This window comes from Trifolium pratense, linkage group LG2 (genome assembly GCF_020283565.1).
Source record: "Trifolium pratense cultivar HEN17-A07 linkage group LG2, ARS_RC_1.1, whole genome shotgun sequence".
Classification (NCBI taxonomy): Eukaryota; Viridiplantae; Streptophyta; class Magnoliopsida; order Fabales; family Fabaceae; genus Trifolium; species Trifolium pratense.
The window spans coordinates 56,325,175-56,351,204 of record NC_060060.1 but is presented as its reverse complement, the minus strand read 5'-3'; the positions used below and the strand labels follow the sequence as shown (position 1 = coordinate 56,351,204).

Genomic DNA, 26,030 nt, shown 5'->3' with positions numbered 1-26,030 from the left:
AAAACAACACATTGACATTAGGCAACTAAATCAGTTGACTACAATAGCCAAAGCTGGACACATGATGCATCTGCTGTTGAAATTCAGAGTTGTTGTACTTACTGATATAGCGATAAACGCATGCTGCTTCTGTGATTCTTCACATCTGGACCCATTGTCCAACTATCAATAGACATCTCAAATATAATATACATTCTTGAGACATTTTTATGTATCAATCTGATTTCATTAAGAGCTTTTGCAACACTAGTGCAATTAATCTATAATTGTTGTTGAAATTGGTGTCGAGGAGGATAATTGGAAGCGTGACGTCGCGTTTCGTAAAGGGGAACCTCCATGTGAGAACCGTTACTCTCTGTATCTTCTCCAAAAAAACTGCCCCACATTCGAGGATCCCGATCCTCTCCTGTGTGTTATTTCCTGCTGTCTATCGTAGGCTGAAAACAAAAGAAACTAAAGAGACAGAATATGTGGTGAAGAAGGCTGAGAGGGATGGTGAGGCGATGACGGCGGTGAAATAGGAGACTTGCTATAAAATATACTAGAAACATACTTTGTTGTACATCAGAAACAAAAACCGTAGATAACAGAACTCCCACAAAACAAAATTTTTTGTGACATCAACGATTCAGTGCATATACATTTCAGATAGATAAGAATGACAGAACATGGAAAACTACATTAGATAAATAAGCTTTGAATGAAAAATCAAAGCTTGTTAAAGTTAAAAAAGACAAGGAAAAGGCGAATAAACCTTTAATTTTGACTCACTTCACGCGCCATAACAAGTTACTTCTTTGGTCATAATAATGCAAGGAATAACAGGATATTATATTTCCCAAACCATAACAAGTTTGCTTTCAGTCTCTATAGACCTGTATCCATGATCCCATTCCCTCACCCAAGATATCTGGTGTATTCTACTTCTGTATCGAAATGATTTTTTTAATATATATAAAGCATCTAGATATTAGCTATTGTTGATTAAGAAAACCATTGGCTAGTGTTGGGTTTTAAATATTGGATACAATTTCGCAAAAACAACAATAGCCAAATGTTGGACCAAGATGTCGTAGCATGTCCGTACAACATGTGTCTCTTGAAGCAGCGCACCTAAATTTTGTTTTATATCTTTTTGAAGATTTGATTTACAAATAAGTTCATACTTATCCAGCAAGCTAAAACGCACCTTCTACTGCAAGATACCTAAGGCGGTTTGTTTTATTTGTTACAAAAATATGTTTTATATGTTGTGGGGTAGTGAGGGGAGTGAGACACGGTCTCATATCTAGGAGTTCCTAGGTAGAGTATAGCACGAGTAGTAGCTAGGTGACAAGTTGTAAACGGGGCGTTTACTGATAACTTAGAACTAGTACTATTATAGTGGATTCCTCCTGGATTGGTATCCCCATAGTAGGTGTGTTTACACTGAACTGGGTTAACAAACCTACTGTGTTCTTTATTATTCTGCAGTTTATTATTTTGCTTGTCTGCTGTTTGATTTATATAGACAACTGGTGTAGCATCTGTCAAAGCATTTGTCCACTGCGTGCCAGGAATTTTAGCTAGAGCAAGTGTAATACAATTAGTACAAACTGAACCCAACAACACTCTTATGACATCAATAATTTTCAAGTCCTACCAATTTCCCAAAACACACTTATCCAAAAGAAATGACAAAAGCCTTATTTCCATTGAGTGAAGCAACTAAATAAATGAAATGATGAAACAATGTTGAAACATAAATATCATAATACCTAGTTTTAGTCTTACAACAGACCTCTTGAAATCATTTCACGAAGAAGTTTCTCTGCCTTATCATTTTCATCTTTATCAAATAGAGAATGGATAATAATTTCATACGTTGCAGCATTTGGAATGCAACTATTGTCTTTCATTTTTGACAGCATGGTCAATGCTTCGTCAAACAAACCCTTGTTACAAAATCCTTTGATCATAACAGTATATATATGAACATCTAGATTGTAGCCTTTGACCAAAAGATCTTCAAAAACCTTTCTCGCATCCTCCAGCCTTCCACCTTTACACAATCCACCAATAAGAATAGTGTACGTGCACATATCTGGCTGAATATCGTTCTCTATAATTTTGGTTAATAATGCAATTGCCTTGTTAACATCATGGTTTTTGCACAAAGCATCCAATATAGAATTATAAGTAAATATATCAGGTGGTTGACCTCTATCATGCATCTCATTGACAAGCTCCAAAGCATATGAGATTCTTCCTGATTTGCACAAACCATCAATAAGGGAATTGTAAGTTACCACATTAGGTATAATTTTTCTGCAATGCATTTCATTGAAGAGATTGATGGCTTCATCTACCATTTTAATCTTACAAAATCCATTAATCATGATACTGTAGCTATGAACATCAGGAGCCACTCCCATCTGAGCCATAGTGTTGAATATACCATTGGCCTTGTTAATTTCTTTAACTAAGCAATATCCATCCATTAAAGAGTTATAAGTAACAACATCAGGTTTAACACCTTTTCTCATCATCATAGCAAACATAGTTTTAGCTTCTTTCACTTTTCCTTCTTTACAAAATGCATCAACCAATATATTAAAGGTATAAATATTATGGTTGATGTTTTCCGATACCATTTTATTAAACAGATGAATTGCTTCTTTTAACCGACCTACGATGCAAAAGCCGTTAATTAAAGTATTGTAAGTGACTACATCAGGAGAAAGTTTCTTAGCAATCATTTCAGAGTATAAATGAAAAGCATGATTAACAAGTTTATCCTTGCACATACTATCAATAATTGCATTGTACATTACCACATTAGGTTGAAGCAGTTTCTCATCAACTCGTCTCAGCAGTTGTAGGGCTGTTCTTGTTTGTCCAAGTTTACATAACCCATTGATCAAGGTCCCATAACTAACATGACCTAACCGGAATCCCTGCGCTACGACCTTATCATGAAAGTTGAATGCTTTATGGATCTGACCTTTGAGACAGAGACCCTTAATGAGTGTAGTCAATGTTATGACATCTGGATGAAAACCCTTTTTGAGAATGTTGGCAAATACAGAAAAGGAAAGAGAGATTTGACCTAATTGTGAAAAACAATTGATCAATATGTTGGAAGTGACTAAATCTGAGGAAATTCCATTTAATTCCATCTGTCGATGAAGTGAAACAACAGTGGAGTATTGATTGAGCTTAACAAAGGAACCTAAAATTTTGTTAAATCGGAAGATGGATGGATTGTTTTGAAGTAGCAATTGATTGAATAAGCAAACGAGATTTTGTTCGTCTTTATTTTGGTTGTGGAATTGAGAGTATAGGCTTTTAGGTGAAGAGGAGAAGAAGCGAATGAATTTAGGGTTTTGGAGTTTTTGAAAATTAGGAGAAGAAGCAACATACGACATTGTTGTTTGTTTGGTTTAAAATGAAAATCGATTAATCTTAAATGAATAATGTTATGACGGTTAGATAATAGTAATTATATTATTATGTAAGGGTAGTTTGGCCTTTTCAAATATTTTGTTTATATACTCTATTGTAACCCTTGTGTTTCTAAGTTAATTTGTTCATTCTATTGAAACCCTAAATCAAGAGGTCTTTCTCTTTTACTATGTTTCTGTATGATTACCATTGTTAACATGGTATCAAAGAGCTTGGTTGATCGGTAATAAAATAAAATAGAAAGAGGAAGCTAGTGCTTCCGCTGAACAGTGAAACACGCTTCTGAAAATTGAGAAATCTGTTCAATTGGTTTTAGCCTCCGCAAGTTGTTTTGGTTAATCAACAATTAAAGGTTTGTATATGATTGGTTGTTGGAAGTCAATTTTGATAGAAGTAGTTTTGCAATTTGTTGTGGAGACCATCAATTTCATTCGGTTACGTGGTGTTAATTTGCATATTTTATGTTCTTTGAAAATTGAGGTTTAAAACTAAAATTTCATGTTTGTTAGTGAGGGGCAACTTGCAGATAATTAGTTGGCATATGATTTATTGGATTCTTCATTGCTTGGCACTCTGGTTATTTAACATTGTGGATATTTGGGTCCATTTTTAGTGTTTGATTTATTATTGGTTGGTTTATACGAGAGTTTGATATGGCTATGGCTCATTCTTTGGTTGCTCCTCTCCCTATTGGTTCTGGTATTGATTGTGTATATCCACATGAGACTACTTCACGAGTATTTGATCTTGTTGAGCAGTTCCAAAAATTTCTTGCTACTCAGCCACATGCAACATCTGTCTCGTCTATTAAAGGTTTAACCCCCTCTAACTTGTCAGGTATGTCTTCTTCCATATGGATCCTTGATTCTGGAGCATCTCATCATATGTCATATGATTATAAGTCCTTTTTGTCTTTAAATTCTAAACCATCTATGTCAGTTATGACTGCTGATGGCACTCCTATGCCAATAGCAGGAATTGGGTCAGTGTCCACATCTAATTTGTTTCTTCATGATGTTTATTATATTCCTAACCTCACATTGAGTCTTGCTTCTGTTAGTCAATTGTGTGATTCTGGTTACTCGGTTATGTTTTCTTCCACTCATTGTTATGTGCAGGATCCACAGTCTGGGAGGTTGATTGGGACAGGCCGTAGACATGGGGGACTTTATGTTCTGGATGAGCTGAAAGTTCCAGATACCGCAGCCTCAACTTCTACTTCCACTATTGATTTATCATCTTTTCGTTTGAATTTATCATCTTCTAAGTTTTATTTGTGGCATTCTCGTCTTGGTCATGTTTCAGCATCTAGATTAAAATACTTAGCCTCTACCGGAGCTTTAGGAGAATTGCAAATAAATGATATTTCTGATTGTTGTGGTTGCAAACTTGCCAAATTTTCTGCCTTGCCTTTTAACAAAAGTGTTTCTGTGTCCAAAGCACCTTTTGACTTGGTTCATTCTGATGTTTTGGGTCCATCATCGATTCTTACCAAAGGTGGGTCAAGATATTATGTCTCCTTTATTGATGATCATACTCGTTATTGTTGGGTTTATCTTATGAAAAATTGTAACACCCCGAACTAACTACCCTTAAAAACGTGATCTTAAAAACTTTTTAAAGATAAGTAGCCGGAGCGCTACGGGAAAACATTTTTCTAAACAAAACGATCGTGCACATGACACGAAACGTCGCAGCGGAAAACATAACATAAAGGATTTTCAAAGCAATGAACAAAATAGTTCAAAAGATAATTCATCTACATAAAACATAAGTTAAGATGTTCGCATCGATATACGACGGAATACAAACGATCCCCGACTCGATGTTACAACATACCAGAGCACTAATATACATCACAACCAAACTAACTTAACAAAACTATACAAAGGTAGCCTACACTAGCTCCTCACCAAAAGTGCTCCACACCAAAACGATCTACAGCTAAAGCTCGATCGAAACCTCGACCTGAATACCTGAACCCCCAAAGGTCCAGCACATAACAATTAGGTAGAGAGTTAGTAAACATAATCACATACATACGAATATAGAAACGCACCTATATTCAACCTATCACGCATTACTAACTCACACACATGCCTCCATAAGCAATACACCAGATAACACATACTCACAAATACACAACCAGATAGTTTCACGTCGTTTCGGACAACACAAAGAACTCACATAACACATAACACATAATTGCACATTTACTCAAATGCGACTAATGCCAAACATTCAATGTCATGCCAACCTAGACACGACTAATGCATGTGGTACCATCTTCTTTATCAAGGAACTTACCATTGATATTCTTCTTTATTGGACGAGTCCAATATCCTTCTTTATCAGACAAGTCTGATATCCCTAAATAATGCATGAGTTTATGAATGCCATGCATTTACCAAACATATGATAATCACTTAGCACGAAGCTACTGCTCACTACATGGATAACATAATCCATTAAACTTCTTTATCAGACAAACTGATATTCTTCTTTATCGGACAATCCGATATACAAAATACATATACTTCTTTGACATTTTATATAAATGCCATCACACAACACAATTATTAAACATATAATAATTCCAAACCAAAACGAAACCAAATACATGGATACACACACTTTACAAACATCAGCAAAAATTGCTGTCACAGAGGCCTTCGCTAAGCGAGGGCTTAGCGAGACTTGGCGAACCACACCAGGAAGTCACCTGCTCATGGCGAGCTTTGGCGAGCTTCAGCGAACCTGTTCGCTACAGCGAACTCCTGGTCGCTTAGCGAACTACACCAGAAAAATATCTGTTCTTGAGTTTCAATAAGGCGGTTTAACCTTGAATCCACTCAAAAATTCACTCAAACATGTTATAAATTCATATAAACAGCTATTCCAAACATATATGGTATCAAGGAACATTAATCATCCCTTCCAAACATCCAAATACATCAAACACTCAAAATCATGTCAATTTCTTGCAAAATAAGCAAAGTTGCATAAACATGCAAAACCATCATCAAACATATACATATTCCCTCCTAGATGTTCATTAAGCATACTAAGATGAAAAGACATGTTTATGATAAAGAAATTTCACCCAAACCCCAAAGAAATTGGATGAGAGAGTTCAGGAATGGAGGTTAGACACCTCCCCTCTCTTGGATCACCCAAGCTTATGCTTAACCACTCTCACCTTAGATTGAACGATGATTCTTGGCCTCTAAACTCTTCTCCTTGCTCGAGTTCTTCTAGCTCTCCTAGGGTTCTTGCTTCTAAGCTCACAACCTCAACTTCTCATGAAAAATGAATTATGAAACTATTCATTGGTTTGACTCGGTACTTATACCACTCCTATTGGTCATGAACCAAGCCCAAAGGCTTAGGCCCATTAAGCTCTCACACGCCCCAAGCCCACTAACACGACAAAGGTTTCGCTCACAAACTTATGTTCGCGATAAATAATAATAGGTCGCGTAAATAAATATTTAACACTAACCCAAAATATATGCAAATATATAAAATATCGATTTACTAAAAATCGGGTCGTTACAACTCTACCCCCCTTAAAAGAATTTCGCCCTCGAAATTACCTAAGAGATAAAACAGAGAACGAACCCTCAACGCGGCATCTTCGGTTTCTTGCATACCGGACTCTTGTGACCTTCCTCGCCACAATTGAAACAAAACACTTTCACCCGACAAGCATCGGCCTTGTGCCCAAACTGTCCACAATTGAAACACTTGTCGCTTTTCCTCGGGCAATCATATGACATATGACCCCGCTCTCCACATTTGTAACAACTTGCACTTCCTTGCTTCTTCTTTCCACTTCCATTGCCCTTGTTCTCATACGGCTTACCACGATCCAAACCTTTTCCTTCCTATCATTCAGAACCTTATAGTAGTTGGTCTTGGCTTTGCTATCTTCATCACAAATCCTTGCCTTGGTCATAAGGGTCGGAAAATCCCTGATTTCAGAAAATCCAATCAAAAGCTTGATATCCGGACGAAGTCCACTCTCGAACTTGACACACTTATCCTCTTCGGCTTCCACCGTGTTGTAGTGTGGACTAAACACACACAAAGCTTCAAACTTAGCCGAATACTCGGCGACCGATAAATTTCCTTGCTTGAGCTCCATGAACTCGATCACTTTCTTATTCTTCACATCAGCCGGAAAGTACTTCCTCAAAAATTCCCTTCTGAAAGTTTCCCAAACGATGGCAACACCGTCCACTCCTATCCTGAGTCTCACATTCCTCCACCAAACGATTGCCTCCTCTCTAAGGGCATAAGTTCCCAAAGTAGTCTTGTTCTCCTCAGAACAACACATTGCTTCAAAGATGATCTCAACCTCATCTAACCACTTGATAGCCCCCTCCGGGTTATAGCCTCCGGTAAACAGAGTCGGTTTATGCGACATAAACCTTTCCAATCTTTTCTCACTATCCCTTTCCGGGTCATTATCCCTTACCACCAATGTAGTCAAAGCAGTCAAAGCTCGTGCAATCTGAGCGTTGGTCCTAGCAGCAGCCATGATTCCTGAACGAATCACAACTCGACGTTAGAATGTATTAACAGTGTACCCAACACATGCTTCATACAAGAGAAAGAAAATCCTAATGGCTCACATGAACCGACCTGCTCTGATACCAACTATTGTAACACCCCGAACTAACTACCCTTAAAAACGTGATCTTAAAAACTTTTTAAAGATAAGTAGCCGGAGCGCTACGGGAAAACATTTTTCTAAACAAAACGATCGTGCACATGACACGAAACGTCGCAGCGGAAAACATAACATAAAGGATTTTCAAAGCAATGAACAAAATAGTTCAAAAGATAATTCATCTACATAAAACATAAGTTAAGATGTTCGCATCGATATACGACGGAATACAAACGATCCCCGACTCGATGTTACAACATACCAGAGCACTAATATACATCACAACCAAACTAACTTAACAAAACTATACAAAGGTAGCCTACACTAGCTCCTCACCAAAAGTGCTCCACACCAAAACGATCTACAGCTAAAGCTCGATCGAAACCTCGACCTGAATACCTGAACCCCCAAAGGTCCAGCACATAACAATTAGGTAGAGAGTTAGTAAACATAATCACATACATACGAATATAGAAACGCACCTATATTCAACCTATCACGCATTACTAACTCACACACATGCCTCCATAAGCAATACACCAGATAACACATACTCACAAATACACAACCAGATAGTTTCACGTCGTTTCAGACAACACAAAGAACTCACATAACACATAACACATAATTGCACATTTACTCAAATGCGACTAATGCCAAACATTCAATGTCATGCCAACCTAGACACGACTAATGCATGTGGTACCATCTTCTTTATCAAGGAACTTACCATTGATATTCTTCTTTATTGGACGAGTCCAATATCCTTCTTTATCAGACAAGTCTGATATCCCTAAATAATGCATGAGTTTATGAATGCCATGCATTTACCAAACATATGATAATCACTTAGCACGAAGCTACTGCTCACTACATGGATAACATAATCCATTAAACTTCTTTATCAGACAAACTGATATTCTTCTTTATCGGACAATTCGATATACAAAATACATATACTTCTTTGACATTTTATATAAATGCCATCACACAACACAATTATTAAACATATAATAATTCCAAACCAAAACGAAACCAAATACATGGATACACACACTTTACAAACATCAGCAAAAATTGCTGTCACAGAGGCCTTCGCTAAGCGAGGGCTTAGCGAGACTTGGCGAACCACACCAGGAAGTCACCTGCTCATGGCGAGCTTTGGCGAGCTTCAGCGAACCTGTTCGCTACAGCGAACTCCTGGTCGCTTAGCGAACTACACCAGAAAAATATCTGTTCTTGAGTTTCAATAAGGCGGTTTAACCTTGAATCCACTCAAAAATTCACTCAAACATGTTATAAATTCATATAAACAGCTATTCCAAACATATATGGTATCAAGGAACATTAATCATCCCTTCCAAACATCCAAATACATCAAACACTCAAAATCATGTCAATTTCTTGCAAAATAAGCAAAGTTGCATAAACATGCAAAACCATCATCAAACATATACATATTCCCTCCTAGATGTTCATTAAGCATACTAAGATGAAAAGACATGTTTATGATAAAGAAATTTCACCCAAACCCCAAAGAAATTGGATGAGAGAGTTCAGGAATGGAGGTTAGACACCTCCCCTCTCTTGGATCACCCAAGCTTATGCTTAACCACTCTCACCTTAGATTGAACGATGATTCTTGGCCTCTAAACTCTTCTCCTTGCTCGAGTTCTTCTAGCTCTCCTAGGGTTCTTGCTTCTAAGCTCACAACCTCAACTTCTCATGAAAAATGAATTATGAAACTATTCATTGGTTTGACTTGGTACTTATACCACTCCTATTGGTCATGAACCAAGCCCAAAGGCTTAGGCCCATTAAGCTCTCACACGCCCCAAGCCCACTAACACGACAAAGGTTTCGCTCACAAACTTATGTTCGCGATAAATAATAATAGGTCGCGTAAATAAATATTTAACACTAACCCAAAATATATGCAAATATATAAAATATCGATTTACTAAAAATCGGGTCGTTACAAAAATCGTTCTGAGTTTTTTGATATTTATCATATGTTTCGTGCTATGGTTAAAACCCAACATAATGCTGTTATAAAGTGTTTCCGTTGTGATTTAGGTGGTGAGTATACTTCTAATAAATTCTCTGAGTTACTTGCTTATGATGGTACTATTCACCAAAGTTCTTGTACCGATACTCCTCAACAAAATGGTGTTGCTGAAAGGAAACATCGTCATATTGTTGAAACTGCTCGTTCACTTTTGTTGTCTGCTTCAGTTCCATGTGAGTTTTGGGGTGAAGCAATTCTCACATCTGTTCATGTTATTAATAGAATTCCGTCATCGATCACCTCAGGTTTGTCTCCCTTTGAAAAATTGTATGGTTTCACTCCTGATTATTCTTCTTTGAAAGTTTTTGGTTCTACTTGTTTTGTTCTTCGTCCACAAGTAGAACGTAATAAATTGTCTTCTTGTTCAACTATATGTGTTTTTCTTGGTTATGGTGCTGGTCAAAAAGGTTATCGTTGTTATGATCCTTCAAGTAAAAAATTGTATGTTTCTCGTCATGTTGTGTTTCTTGAGCACATACCTTTTTTCTCTCTTTCCTCTGATTCGAATACTCCTAGCAGGTCTGAACTAACTAATATTGATCCTTTTGGCCTTGATGATGATATTTCTAGTGACTGTAATTTTGAGAATTGCAGGGATGGTACTAGTGCTACTCCAGATACATATGTCCCTTCTGTCCCAACGACTACTCAACAACCTCATATGACTGTTGTTCCTACTGCACCTCCTCCGTCACCACCACATCCTCCTCCATCACCTCCTCCTCGGTATCCTCTTCGTGATCGTAAGTCTACTCAGTTGCCTGATTTTATTTATTCAACTTATTCTGCTTCTTTTGCTTCTTTCCTAACCTCTGTTCACAGTTTATTTGAGCCATCTACCTATAAAGAAGCCATTCTTGATCCCCTTTGGCAGAAGGCTATGAATGAGGAACTTGCTGCTTTGTACAAGACAGATACTTGGGACATAGTACCTCTTCCACCAGGAAAACGTGCTATTGGGTCTCGTTGGGTATACAAGATTAAAACCAAGTCTGATGGGTCAGTTGAGCATTACAAAGCTCGTCTAGTAGCTAAGGGATTTTCTCAAAAGTATGGTATAGATTATGAAGAAACATTTGCTCCTGTGGCTAAGATGACTACTATTCGTACTCTTATTGTTGTTGCATCTATTCGTCAGTGGCATATTTCTCAAATGGATGTTAAAAATGCTTTTCTAAATGGTGATCTTCAAGAGGAAGTTTATATGGTACCCCCAGAAGGTGTTTCTCATAATCTGGGGGAAGTGTGTAAGTTGAAGAAAGCACTATATGGTCTAAAACAAGCTCCACGAGCTTGGTTTGAGAAGTTCTCTGCTGTGATTATATCTCTTGGATTCTGCTCTAGTGATCATGATTCTGCTTTATTTGTTAGGACAACTTCTCATGGTCGCATTATACTTTCTTTATATGTCGATGATATGATTATTACAGGTGATGATGTTGATGGAATTGATGAGCTGAAATTAAAGTTAGCAAAAATATTTGAGATGAAGGATTTGGGCCCTCTTCGCTATTTCTTGGGAATTGAAGTTGCCTACTCTCCTAGGGGTTATCTTCTATCTCAATCCAAGTATATTGCCAACATTCTTGAGCAAGCTCGCCTCTCTGATACTCGAGAAGTAGATAGTCCACTAGAGTTGAATGTCAAATATGTTCCATTTGATGGTGTTCCTTTAGCAGATCCTAGTTTGTATCGTACTCTGGTTGGAAGCTTGGTGTATCTCACTATTACTAGACCCGATATTGCTTATGCAGTGCATGTTGTCAGTCAGTTTGTTGTTTCTCCCACTACTGTGCATTGGGCAGCCGTACTTCGCATTCTTCGTTATCTTCGGGGAACTCAGTTTCAAAGCCTTTTGTTTCCATCATCTTCTTCATTAGAGTTACGTGCTTACTCTGATGCGGATTGGGCTGGTGATCCTACCGACCGTAAGTCTACCACAGGGTTTTGTATCTTTCTCGGAGATTCTCTCATTTCTTGGAAGAGCAAAAAGCAGGACATTGTCTCCCGCTCTTCTACTGAAGCTGAATATCGTGCTATGGCATCCACGACTACTGAAATTGTTTGGTTGCGCTGGTTACTTTCTGATATGGGTGTTCATCTTTCTGAACCAACTCCTATGTATTGTGACAACAAAAGTGCCATTCAAATTGCCCACAACTCAGTATTTCATGAACGCACTAAGCACATTGAAATTGATTGTCATTTCACTCGTCATCATCTTCAGCATGGCACCATTGCTTTGCCTTTTATTTCTTCCTCCTTGCAGATTGCTGATTTATTCACGAAGACACATTCTATTAAACGTTTTCGTTTCTTGATTGACAAACTCTCGATGTTGCCTATCACTGCATCGTGAGTTTGAGGGGAGATGTTAGATAATAGTAATTATATTATTATGTAAGGGTAGTTTGGCCTTTTCAAATATTTTGTTTATATACTCTATTGTAACCCTTGTGTTTCTAAGTTAATTTGTTCATTCTATTGAAACCCTAAATCAAGAGGTCTTTCTCTTTTACTATGTTTCTGTATGATTACCATTGTTAACAATGACAATGTGATTGAAATCTTGAATGAATGATAATTTAATCTCAATGTGTAGGGGTTTTCACGGTGAGGCTTATCCAAGTGTAGAAGTGGGAAGCCCGGCCTAAAGTATTTCTCTGCATAGAATTGGCCAAAAATAATTTATAAGTATATTTAGTTAAATAATTTAGATTGCAGTATATTAAAAAACATTTTAGCTTATTAGATCGGTCTATTTAAGTTATATGAATAATATATTTATTATTATTATTATTATTATTATTTATATATTAAAATTTATATTTTGATTAAATTATAAATTTATTAATTTTTTCGGTAGTTTTAGTTCCGGCGAACAAATAATCGATGAATCCTCCTCTAAATCACTAGTATGGCTATCGAAATCATGAGCATCAGCATGTAGGTTCCAGATCCAAGTAGTAGTATCGGGTCCCTTAACTATTGTTCTTGAGAAATGACCAAGTTTTGCCCTTTGCTCGAAAGAAGTTTTTATGGGATCCCTATCTACCAAAATTTTGATGGGTGCGTGCGTTTGTTACAGATTAAAAAAATAGTGATTTTGATGTAAAATAATTTAGAGATTAGTTTTTAGAGATTTTTAGAAAAGTTGAATTTACATTGTGTTTGTTTATTATAATAAAAATCACTTTTTTTAAATAAAATAATCTTTAGTTTGTTTGGATACAACTTATAAAAGTGATTTTTTTAATTACAAATAACTTTCTTCTTTTAACATTTCTTTTATCTCCTCTAAAAAAATCTATTATTTTATAAGCTACTCTTAGGGTCCGTTTGTTACAGATTAAAAAAAATAGTGATTTTGATGTAAAATAATTTAGAGATTAGTTTTTAGAGATTTTTAGAAAAGTTGAATCTACTCTGTGTTTGTTTAATATAATAAAAATCACTTCTTTTAAATAAAATAATTTTTAGTTTGTTTGGATGCAACTTATAAAAGTGATTTTTTTTTAATTACAAATAACTTTCTTCTTTTAACATTTTTTTCTCTCTCCTCTAAAAAAAATCTATTATTTTATAAGCTACTCTTAGTAACTTCTCATTTTTAGCTGTTTTCTGCTTATTTTTAATTTCTGATTATTTTAAAATCTGTAACAAACAGATGCAAAACAATTAAAAGTGATTATTTTTATAAAAAAAGTAATTTTTATCTAAAATAAGCTATAACAAACGGAGATTTAGTAGTTTCTTATTTTTAACTGTTTTCTGATTATTTTTAGCTGTTTTTTGATTATTTTATAAATCCGTAACAAACAGACACAAAACAATTAAAAGTAATTATTTTTATAAATAAAATGATTTTTTTTTCTAAAATATTAGTTTTTCAGATATATAAATGTATTATTATAAATTAGAATTGAAATATGATTGACATGTATAGTTAAATTCTCTAAAATATCATGTTAACTATCAAAAGGACAATGGTTTATTAGTTAATAAGTATATTTAAAAAACTTATTTAAATATGTTAATGTGAAATAAGCTTTTAAACATACTAATAAGCCATATTAGACTTTCAAAAGACACACTTGAGCCTAAAAGATAAACTTATGATAGATCACAGACCAAACTCAGACCTTCGATTTTTTAACAGGTCGGTGTCAAGTTTGGCAAAGCCTAGCTCGGCGTAGCTTATTCTCACCTTTTATGGCCATGTACATGTTGATGACTCACTTCAAAATTCGGTTAAACACCAAAAAAAACCTTAATAACACCAAAAGATTTGTTTAAATCCGAACTGATTTAATTTGGATTTTTTCTAATTACATCCAACAAAAATCTGATTACATTTAAATTTGACTAAAATACCCTTAAACATAGATTGCGTATATGCATACTAATGACTTACTTTATGTAAGGTATTTAAGCATTTATTACTTAGGTTAATCTTAATGTGAGTAAATAAAATTAGATTATTACGTAATAAGTAAACTACTGAGTCAAGCAAGCACACTATGTGGGAAATGGATTTCCTACAATAACTGCGTGACGCAGTTACAACTGTAGGTCGTCCGATCTAAATCAACCGACATAATCATGGCTTGCAATTGATATACATATATTATTATATAGGAAAATACTAGTTTGTACGGAAGAATAAAAAAACGAAAATAAAGAAGTTCATGACTTTATCACCCACACCCCCCTGATTTCCATAAAAACCGAAACTGATTATTTGACCACCAATTATAACATTACAGATTAACATTTCTTGCCTTTCGTTAAATCATCCTTCGTACCATTTAGCATAGCTCTATTATATAATAATATAAATAAAATAAATAAATATATATTATGTGGATATTGGGCGGGATAGATACTAAGGTACCGTACCTACACTCACACCCGCTTATTTTTATGGGTAATTATTCATGCATGTACTCATACCTAAAATGCGGATTTTTTATGCGGGTGTCGGGTCAAATTGCAATTGTGGATTTCACACGTTAGTTATTTTGATGTATTTAAGGATCATGGCTTGCAACGAACAACATGGACAAACGGAAAAACAATGCCTAGGAACTGAAAAGTAAATGCCACTGCGTCCTTCTTCGACTTTTACCAACTTCCAAAGGCAAAGACCCCTTTACCTATGGAATTTGATGATTCGAGACTCAACAAATAATGGGTTCTTCACAGAAACCTTAAAAATATATTCTTTTATGCACCATTCTTGTGTCAATGGCAACACCTTCACATACCCTTTACTCCTCAAGTCTTGTGCCAACCTCTTTTCCATTCCACACGGTACAATGCTTCATGGACATGTCTTTAGACTTGGGTTCCAATCTGATACCTTTGTTCAAACTTCACTTGTTGATATGTACTCGAAGTGTTCGGTTATTGAATCTGCAAGAAAGGTGTTTGATGAAATGCCACAAAGAAGTGTTGTCTCTTGGAACACTGTGATTTCGGCTTACTGTCGTGAGTCTTTGATGGATAAGGCGTTGAATCTCTTGAAAGAGATGTTGGTTTTTGGTTTTGAACCGAGTTCATCTACGTATGTTTCAATTTTCTCGGGTTTTTCTTCTGGTATGAAATCTTTTGAGTTTCTTTCGCAGGGTATGTCAATACATTGTTGTGTTGTTAAACGTGGACTTCTGTGTTTTGAGGTATCTTTGGATAACTCATTGATGGGTATGTATGCTCAGTTTGGACGAACGGATGAAGCAAGGAAAGTTTTTGACTCTATGGACGAAAAAACAACAGTTTCTTGGACAACTATCATGGGGGGTTATGTGAAAGTTGGAGATGTCGCGGAAGTGTTTAAGTTATTCAATCAAATGCGGCATCAAAGTATTGGCATTGACTTTGTTGTGTTTCTAAATCTTATTTCTGGTTGCATTCAATTAGGAGACTTCTTGCTAGCTTCATCAGTTCACACTCTTGCACTCAAATGTGGGTGTGATAAAGAGGATTCCATTGAAAACTTACTTATAACTATGTACGCAAAGTGCGGTAAACTTACATCTGCTAGAATGATATTTGATGCAATCATTCGAAAAAATGTTCTATCATGGACGTCAATGATTGCAGGATATGGCCATTCAGGTCACCCAAAGGAAGCATTGGATCTCTTTAGAAGGATGGTAAGGACAGAAAATAGACCAAATGGAGCAACCCTTGCAACTGTTTTATCAGCCTGTGCTAATTTTGGATCACTCAACATTGGACAAGAGATTGAACAATACGTTTTCGAAAACGGATTTGAGTTGGACCAACAAGTCCAAGCGTCTCTCATACACATGTACTCTAAATGTGGTAGCATCAATAAAGCAAGAGAAGTATTTGAAAGCGTCAAAAATAAAGATTTAACCACTTGGACTTCCATGATAAATAGTTATGCCATCCATGGAATGGCGAATAAAGCTATTAACCTCTTTGAAAAAATGACAACTTTAGAAGGGATAAAACCGGATGCCATTGTTTACACTAGTCTTTTGCTTGGATGTAGCCATTGTGGATTGGTAGAAGATGGATTGAAGTACTTCAAAAGTATGCAAACAGATTTTGGAATAACTCCGACAATAGAACATTATACTTGTTTGGTCGATCTTCTGGGCCGAGTTGGGCAACTTGACCGAGCTTTAGATGCAGTTGAGGCGATGCCACCGGAAGTCCAAGCCCAAGCTTTGGGTCCATTGCTTAGTGCTTGTAGGATCCATGGCAATGTTGAGCTGGGAGAGCTTGCAGCTGCCAAGTTATTAGGCGATAGTTCAAAAAGTTCTGCGAGTTGTGTATTAATGGCTAATTTGTATAACTCTGTTGGGAAGTGGAAGGAGGCGAATTCTATGCGAAATTTGATAGATGGTAACAGAATGGTTAAAGAATGTGGCCGGAGTCAAGTCCAGATCAGTGGTTAATTTCATATTTGCTGCGGGAGATCGGCCACACATTGGGTTACTCAATATCCATAAGACTCTAAAAGAGCTGAATTTTACTCTTCATGTTCTTAGTTATTATTTTTTCCTTACTCTTCTTGATCTCCATTCTTCCTTCCTTTTTCCATTTATATATGCTCTTTTAGAATTCTACAATTTGAAGAAGCCAACACAATGTCAATAACAAGATGCAAGAAGGATGTAATATTCTTGTGAAGTCGTTTTCGAAAAAAGGTTAAAGATCATGATGCTATGCTTAATGCAATTGAATGCTATGTATTGATCTTTCTTTTTCCTTTTATTTAGTTATTTAATTTACATTCTTTTTAGAGAAAAAATGAAAATGCTTAAGATTGTAGATGAAGTTAAATCAAAGAATAATTCAACATATCTACCAAAACTATTATTTTGAATATAGATTTATATAAACCATTCAACATATCTACTAATATAGCAATCTCAGTAGGCCTGATTCTTACAATTGAACTCAAATACTAAAAAGAGAAGTATTTAATGTTAAATATGCAAGCAATATTCCTATGGCAATACTGGTATAGCAATAATGTGTTTGTTGTTATTCAAAATTCAATGTGAGTGATCAGAATTAAGAAATGTACTAGTTAAAAAAAGCTTAATTGGATTCATGTATCTCTTTTCTTTGGAGTTCTTAATATTTTTTGTATTTTCCCTATTTAGATTTGTTGTAACTCGATTTTTTTTAATTTTAATATATATTTTGCCATTAAAAAAAATGAAGAGGAGAGAAAGAGACTGCTAGCTATACATACTACATATGGTATCCCTTAATTAATCATAATCAGCTATAAGTCATCATTCATCAACTATAAACTATCAGTCATCAGTCAACTTATCAGTTATCTGCTATTTTTACCAAACAGGGCTTATATATAGTCCTTCATAAAAAAACTTTCTTCCTATTCTTTTTGTTCATTGCTTTCTTCCTTACTCATTGTCATCGATTGAAAAGAGGGTAAATAAGCTTTTACCCCCCGTAGCCGAATTTTGTGTTACCCCCTGCAAAATAAAATTTTTGGATTCCCCTTTCGCAAAGTCAAGATTAGGGATGACAATGAGTGCCCATGGGTGCGGGTTTGATACTACCCAAACTTAACCCATATATTCGGGTGCCACCAAAACCCAAACCCAAATGTTCTTCGGGTGGGAAAATGAAACTCATACCTGCACCCGCTGGGTTCGGGTTTTTTCACCCAAACCCGAAACTCGTAACAAAAACATCCATAATTGATTATCTGCTCAAACTTGACCCGAACTATATTTGATAAAATGCAAAATGTAGCATAATTTGGTAATATAGTTTGTAAATTTCAAAATAGTTTTTTTTAAATAAACAATTCATCAAATGTTATCATCACTACAACATGCACCAGTACAACATTCAAAAACTTAAAATGGAGCAAAATACATAGGGGTAAATAGGTAATTTAATATGTAAATGGGTGGGTGAATGGGTTTCGGGTGTGGGTTTGATACTACCCAAACTCACACCCATATATTCGGGTACCACCCGAACCCAAACCCAAACCCAATCAACTCGGGTTTCGCCCGTTGACTTGGGTTTTGGTTCGATTGGTTCTATCGGGTTTGGATTTTCCTACCAACCCTAGTCAAGATTCCTTCAATTACTCTCTCAATGGGCAACTAGATATGGAATATTAATTTTTAATGCCACCTAAGCGCCACGTCATAATGAGAGTGCCACATCATTAAAAATTAAGATTTCATATCTAGTTGGCCATTGAGGGGGTATATTGAAGGAATCTTGACTTTACGAGGGGGAATCCAAAAATTTTATTTTGCTGTGGATAACACAAAATTCGGCTACTTTGCATGGGGTAAAAGCTTATTTACTTACATTAGTAACATTTTGAAAAATGACAAAATGAGCTATTCCATTTAAATTTTTTTGTTGTTGTTAAACACTCAAAGGTCTAAAATAAAGAGTGTCAACATTTTGAATTTAAAATAGACAATATACATTGTTATTATGTCTCAGTATAATGATATCAACACAACAACAATTATTATTTGTAATATTAATGTTATTTGTAATATTAATGAAGTTATTTTATAATAGTGGTTCCATATATTATAATAATGACATGCAAAAATGTTCCAATGGACAAATCCAGCTAATTAGTATTTTGAGTCTTCTATGTGCGAAGTATATAAACTTACTCCCACATTTTGTTATAAGAGACGCACGCACGCACCCTTGCATTCACGCGCACACGATTTAGGGTGTGTTTGGTAAGTCCAATAAGCTAGTTTATAGCTTATTGGACTATCTGATAAGCTTGTTTGAAAAAAATGAAAGTGTTTGGTAAAAAGTTTTTCTCACGAGCTTATAGCTTTTTTTGAGATGCTATTTCAAGTAGCGTTTGAGCTTATAGCTTATAGTTTTTTACAGTTTTTTCCATTTTTAGCCTTTAATTTAATTTTATTATTTTTTATAAAATAAAAAACTACCCACTAAAACAAAAACTACCCACTACATATAAATATCCTTTTATGTCTTTTTATATTTATCAATCATTTAAAAAGCTAATTTTACCAAACACTTTAATTTCAATCAGGTAGCTTTTCAGCTATCAGCTATAAGCTAGCTTTTCAGCTATCAGCTATAAGCTATCTTATAGCTTAATTTTACCAAACAGAGCCTTAGGGTCTGTTTGGTAAAAATAAGCTATAAGCTAGCTGATAGCTGATAAGCTAGCTGATAGCTGAAAAGCTAGCTTATAGCTGATAGCTGAAAAACTAGCTTATTGAAATTAAAGTGTTTGGTAAAATTAGCTTTTAAAGTGGTTATTAAATATAAAATTACATAATTGATAGTGGGTAGTTTATTTTTTAGAGTGGGTAGTTATTAAATTAAAGGGTAAAAATGGAATAAAATGTAAAAAGCTATAAGCTCAAATGCTACTTGAAATAGCATCTGAAAAAAAGTTATAAGCTAGTACAAAAAGCTTGTTACCAAACACCTCTAATTTTTTGAAACAAGCTTATAAGCTCATATAATAAACTATAAGCTACCTTATTTGTGTTACCAAACAGAGCCTTAATGATGGGCCCAAATGAGAGTAAAACTATTCACACTTGTCCTATTCTTGTACCTCAACTAGCCTAATGTGAAGCCATTCAACTTCCACATTCATTTTTTTAATTCCATCAACAACAACAATCTTGCTATTCAAGGCGATGTTGTAAGAATCGGCAGTCTGCAAAACTGGGAAAAAACCGTTTGGAACGGATCGAACAGCCTCGAACCGTTCAAACCGTTGAACCGGGGGCGGTTTTAAAAAACCTGCCGGTTCGGAATCTTTTAAAAAAAAAAACGCAAAAATCACTTTTCCCCCCTATTTTTCTGTACTTTTCACGGAAACCAAAAACCCCAATTGCTAATCCTGTTATCCTACTAACTAACATAAACACCAAAACCAAAAACCCTAATTTCAATCTTTCAACACCAAATGGCAAATTTTAAGTTTTATAAATTTTTAGGCATATTCTCACTTCTCTCGCCCAATTCTTTTGATTTTCAATCACTCTTTCAAATTACCTAGTTAGATTGAATGATTTGAGTTGATGACAAAATAGTTGGTATTTTTTTTAAGCGTTAATTGAAAGAAAGAAAGAAAGAAAGCAGTGACAATGAATATGAAAAAATAAATAGGTAATGAAACAAGATAGATTTAGATGTAGGGAGAGAAGTAAAACGATGTAACATTGTTGAGTCAATTGTAGAAATATAAGAGAGATTCAAAACAATTGCATAAACATGTACTGGTGTTGCTTGAAGAGATTGGAAAGAAAAGGAACGGCTGCTTTGTGTTTTTGCAGATAAGAATATTATGCCTATTTTTATAATTAGAGTTAAAGTAAGAGGTCCTATTGGGCTTATTTGGTTTTCTGGTATGTTGTTGGGTCATGTGAAAAAAAAAATGTATTACTTTTTTTATTGTGGTTATTCATATTTATTTTATGCATCTAATTATTAGCATGAATTATGATGTTTTTATATTTTATGTCTAGTATTTGTTATTAATTTATGTATAAGTATTTTTCATCAAAAAAAAAAATGATGTATAAGTATTTTGTTAGTTTGTTAATTTATGTCTAAGTATTTGTTATTTTGTGACTGATAATTTGTTTATTAGCTATGAAATACGAAAAGATGTGAACGGTTCAATATAAACGGTTCTATAACGGTTGAACCGGTATGACCGGTTGACCCTTAAACTGGTGGCCACACCGGTTCAACCTTCGGCCCAGTTCTTAAAACACTGATTCAAGGCATTTTGATTTTTGCTAGATCATTCTTTTTAAACTCTGATATGATTCCACAAACCATTTCCAACAATGCTAAACGGATTTCCATCGACTATGACATGCAATTTTTAGCAATATATCCGTGCTTACCGATAATTTTACTTAATATCGACATCAATTCTTCCTTCACTTGATATATTTTAATTGTAAACGAAACCTATTTAGATAGTCATCAATTGACTCTTGGTTTTTTCTCTTTACACTGCTAGTTCTTTTAGACTTATCTTGGTTTGGCCCATATAGAATTGCTCATGGAAAACTCTCTCCAATTGGGCCCAGCTATGAATCGAATTGGGAGGCAAAGTTGTGAACCAAGTAAAAGCATTTTTGGTAAGCGAATTGGGAAAGTACTTCATTCGCAGATTCTCATTATTTGCCAGATTCCCAGATTCAGCTAAGTACCTAGCAATGTGTTCCACAGTGGACTCACTAGTATCCCCAGCAAACTTAGTATACTTAGGGACTTTCCAACCTCTTGGCAACTCTGTTTGTAACACATATTCAGTGAAAGCAGAAACAAAATTTGGCCTTCGACAACCTGTGTTTAGGCCATTTTGGGCCAAGATCGTTTCGACCATGTTAGTCAAGTTATTTTGGCCAAGTAAGTTTTTATTCTGAACCTCTTGAACTACCTCATCAGCGTCTTGGTTCCTCCTAACCAGCACCACTGGAGGGTTTTGGTGAACCACTTGAGGATTTTGATTTACTACCTGAGGATTTTGATTAACCTCGTAAGGGTAATAAGTCTCCTGTTGTACAATTGGTGTAGGTGTTGGGTTCGGAACTGTTTCATTGGCCACATAAGTTGGCCTTTGTTGCACTGGAGTTGCAGACGTTGCAGGTAATATTACTTGTGGAGTAACAGGGTTCACTCTTGGAGGTGGAGGGGGTGTACCAAAAAAATCAGCAATTCGACTCATTTGAAATGCTAACATTTGGTAACTGTCATTGGTATTTTGAATTAGTGGATTAAACACAGTACCAATTTGTTGCGTCAAGAGATTAACCATTTCATGATTACTCTCATCCATTTGCTGTCTTAAGGACAACACAGACGCAGTGGTTAAGGGTGTGGAAGTTACCCTCGACGAAGTGTATCTATCAGGCTCAAAAACTGGCATCCCAAGGCCAAGCGTAGGGGGAGGCCCATACATGGGATTAAACCCTGAAGATATTTTTGGGCGCCCATGACCGGTAATCACAGGCGGGAACGTCATAGTTGTTATTGGCATGGTTGGAATGACATCTTGAACATTCGAGACTTCTAGACTAGAAACTGTTGGAACAGTTACAGGACTAGTCGTGCTCGAACTTTGTGGGGGTGGATCGATCCCACCACTCGAACTTGCCTCACTACTCATTGCACTAGAACTTTGATTTCTACTAGAGTACCTTTGAGTAGTTCTAACCATAACAATTATAAACAATTAACAAGTTTTTCATTCCACACACAAAATATTTTAAACAAACACAAAACCAGTCCCAATGGGCGTGCCAATTTGTTTACGTGGAAATTTGGTAAACAACCGCTAGTTTAAGTATTTAAACTCGCGAGATCAACTAGTAAATCTCAGGACAATTTTGTGTTTGGTTTACTTAGAAAATTGTTTGAATGTTCGTTTAAAAAGAGAAACAAACACTTAAGAATCAAATCTTTTGCAAACAATATGAGAAAAAGCCAGTTCGAATCGCCTCGAAACAGCAATTTCATGAACAAACATTAAATAAAACTAAAGAACATTGCTGGAAAGTAGATTGCATTAAATGAATAGCAATTACAAATAGATGGTTCACAAAACATACATTTTCCTCGAAATTCCTTTCGTTCGATCGCTGAGTACTTAGAATTTTTAGAGAAAGTTTTGTATAAATTTTGTGACCCTTGTTTTGAATGAAAAACTACTATAAATACTAAGGCAAAGTGGTAACTGCTTCTTGATCATCTGGACGTTCTTCGATTTGCCACGTCGACCCACGTTCTCCACTTTCGACCCTCATTCCTTCAATGCGCGCCAATGCTCTATTGGGCCGTTGTTGTTTCTTTTGGGCCTGGACGCGCTTTTGGTGAACTAGACCTCGAACACAACCTTCAAAGCTTTCGAAACTCCCTTTCACTTCGACATAATTAAAGCTTCGACACAACGTTTGAAAGTTTTATTTTGACAATATAACCTTCAAATAAATGTTGGACTCACAAATTATATTTAATTGATAAATACCAAATTTATATCCAACAGGTACATAGTTTAATAAATCTAATATATTAATTAAATGGATCAAATATATTATTAAATTAATTTTGGTTAAAGATTTTTTAATTTGGGGCATTTTGGTACTTTCAAATATAATTAACATTTCTCTCTTCTCTATTCCTTCTATCTTTCTCTTATACAAAACAATATCTTAAATCTACCCAATTTCTATCTTCTTATACTCTCTCTCACCCTTTTCTCTCTTCTCATTTTCTCTTCACAACCAAACATACCCTAAATCTTTTGGCAGCTATGGAAATTGATGATATTGTTGGAGTAAGCCCTAAGAGCCAATCTATTTTCATAGTATTTGCTTTAGGAGTTTGAATATAAATATGGCATTTCTTTATTATATTTGTAAGGTTGCAAAATAATGAAGTCCCTAGAATAGAAAGTCCGTTTAATAATTAAGTGTGACTTAATCATGAGATAATATTAAACATAAGGACACTATTCTTAAAGTATCCGTAGTCGAGCTTTAAGGTAAAGGGGATAACCTTAAAGCATAAAGACTATTATGAAGATAGACTGATGATCACATCTCATGGATCATGGGATAAGGAGTTATCAAGTCTTGACGTAGGTATAAATATTAGGAGTAATATTTATACTGGATTGACCCGCTATGAGAGTACTACATGCAAAGTTATGCAAAGTGTCATAAGTTACTCTCATGGTGATAATGGTGTAAACCGCCCTTAGACCTGAAACCACTTTGTACCCTAGATGTGGAGTCAAGTACTTTGTTGCTGATCTAACGTTATCCGTAACAGGATAACCATAAAGGCAGTTGATGGGTACTTCACAAAGCATGCTGAGGGACAGTAGTGACCTAGATGGAATTTGCCAATCCTGCATAACAGGATAAATGTCATGGGCCCAATATTGAACTGGACAAAGATGACACCAAGTATGTTTTGTGTTCAATATAGACATAAAGGGCAAAGGGGTAATTATACACACTGATATTATCACAAGAGGTTATGTTTAGATCACATGTTAATTTCTCGTAACTTGAGTAGCAGTGATGTGTTGCTAGATACCGCTCACTGTTTATTGTAATAAATAGTGATTTATTATAATTGTCAATGTTACGGAAACCTACAGGGTCACACACATAAGAACAATCTAGTGAGATTGGAACACCGTAAGGTACGGTGCACCTTGGAGAAATAAGGAAATATGATAAGGGTATTATGGTAATTAAAATGAGCATTACATCATATGGTATGATGTAGCAAGAAGGGGGTGCAAATATGTACTAGACATATTTACATGAGAATGGCGCCCACTATAGCCCATTTAGTTAAAAGGGCTTTAGTGTAATTTTGCCATGGCAAGTGGTTCTATAAATAGAACCCTTGTGGTAAGGAGAAATAGTTACACACTTTTGTTACTCATTCTCATGAGCCTTTGTTCTCTCCTCTCTTGAGAAACCCTAATCACCTTTCTAGAGTTTTTGTGAAAAACCCTAATCCTTACTTTGTGCCTCCTTTCTCCTAACCCTTCAAACCATTGGAGCTAGCACTCCATTGAAGGTTGTTGTTCGTGTGGACTGGCTAGAGGCGTTATACCTTTAACGCTTGTGATCAAATTCGTTGGTGACTTGGTGGTGACCTTGTTCGTGACGGTTCGAGGTTCTTGTTCGTGATTCGAAGTGTTCGATAGCCGTTCGTGATTTAAAGGGAGTTTTCGAACCAAAAGGTAAAACTCTAAACACAATTCATGACCATTCGTAAGGATCACAAAAGGAAAATTTTAAAATTCCGCTGCTTTTATCGTATCAATTTTCCTTCAGTGGTATCAGAGCCACTTACGAAACCATGAATTGATGTTTGTTTAAATTCATGAATTCAGTTTTAATATGATTAAAACAGTTAATAAAAGATTAAAATCGAGTAATTAAAATTTGACGGTTGTTTGTGTATAAATTGGATGATTAACATTGAAACGGCTCCGGAATCCGACACTTGTATGGTGGAGCATGCGATATGTTGATTGTCCTAAGGTTACACGAACAAGAACGGTCAATACTTACATGTGATGTAAGTTTTGTGTATGAATTGGGTAATTAACATTGAAACGGCTTCGGAATCCGACACTTGTATGGTGAAGCATGCGATATGTTAATTGTCCTAAGGTTACACAATCAAGAACGGCCATAAACTTATATATGATATAAGTAACCGTAATGCAAAATGGTGTATGTGATATACCGTTAGTAATTTCGTTAAAATTATTATGAAAGTTATTCAATTAAAGCGAGCCGTGTTCAT

General features: G+C 35.5%; 2 protein-coding genes across 2 annotated transcripts; one reads left to right on the top strand and one right to left on the bottom strand.

Moving 5' to 3' along the window:
* Positions 1-1,437: 1,437 nt before the first annotated feature.
* On the bottom strand, positions 1,438-3,459 carry LOC123908763 (putative pentatricopeptide repeat-containing protein At1g12700, mitochondrial). The gene has a single exon (XM_045959485.1). The coding sequence runs from the start codon at positions 3,405-3,407 to the stop codon at positions 1,770-1,772; it is 1,638 nt and encodes a 545-aa protein (XP_045815441.1). The 5' UTR covers positions 3,408-3,459; the 3' UTR covers positions 1,438-1,769.
* Positions 3,460-15,139: 11,680 nt separating this feature from the next.
* Positions 15,140-17,413, top strand: LOC123908761 (pentatricopeptide repeat-containing protein At4g19191, mitochondrial-like). Its single transcript, XM_045959482.1, has one exon. It carries the CDS (start codon positions 15,287-15,289, stop codon positions 17,114-17,116), a length of 1,830 nt encoding a protein of 609 aa, XP_045815438.1. The 5' UTR covers positions 15,140-15,286; the 3' UTR covers positions 17,117-17,413.
* Positions 17,414-26,030: the final 8,617 nt, after the last annotated feature.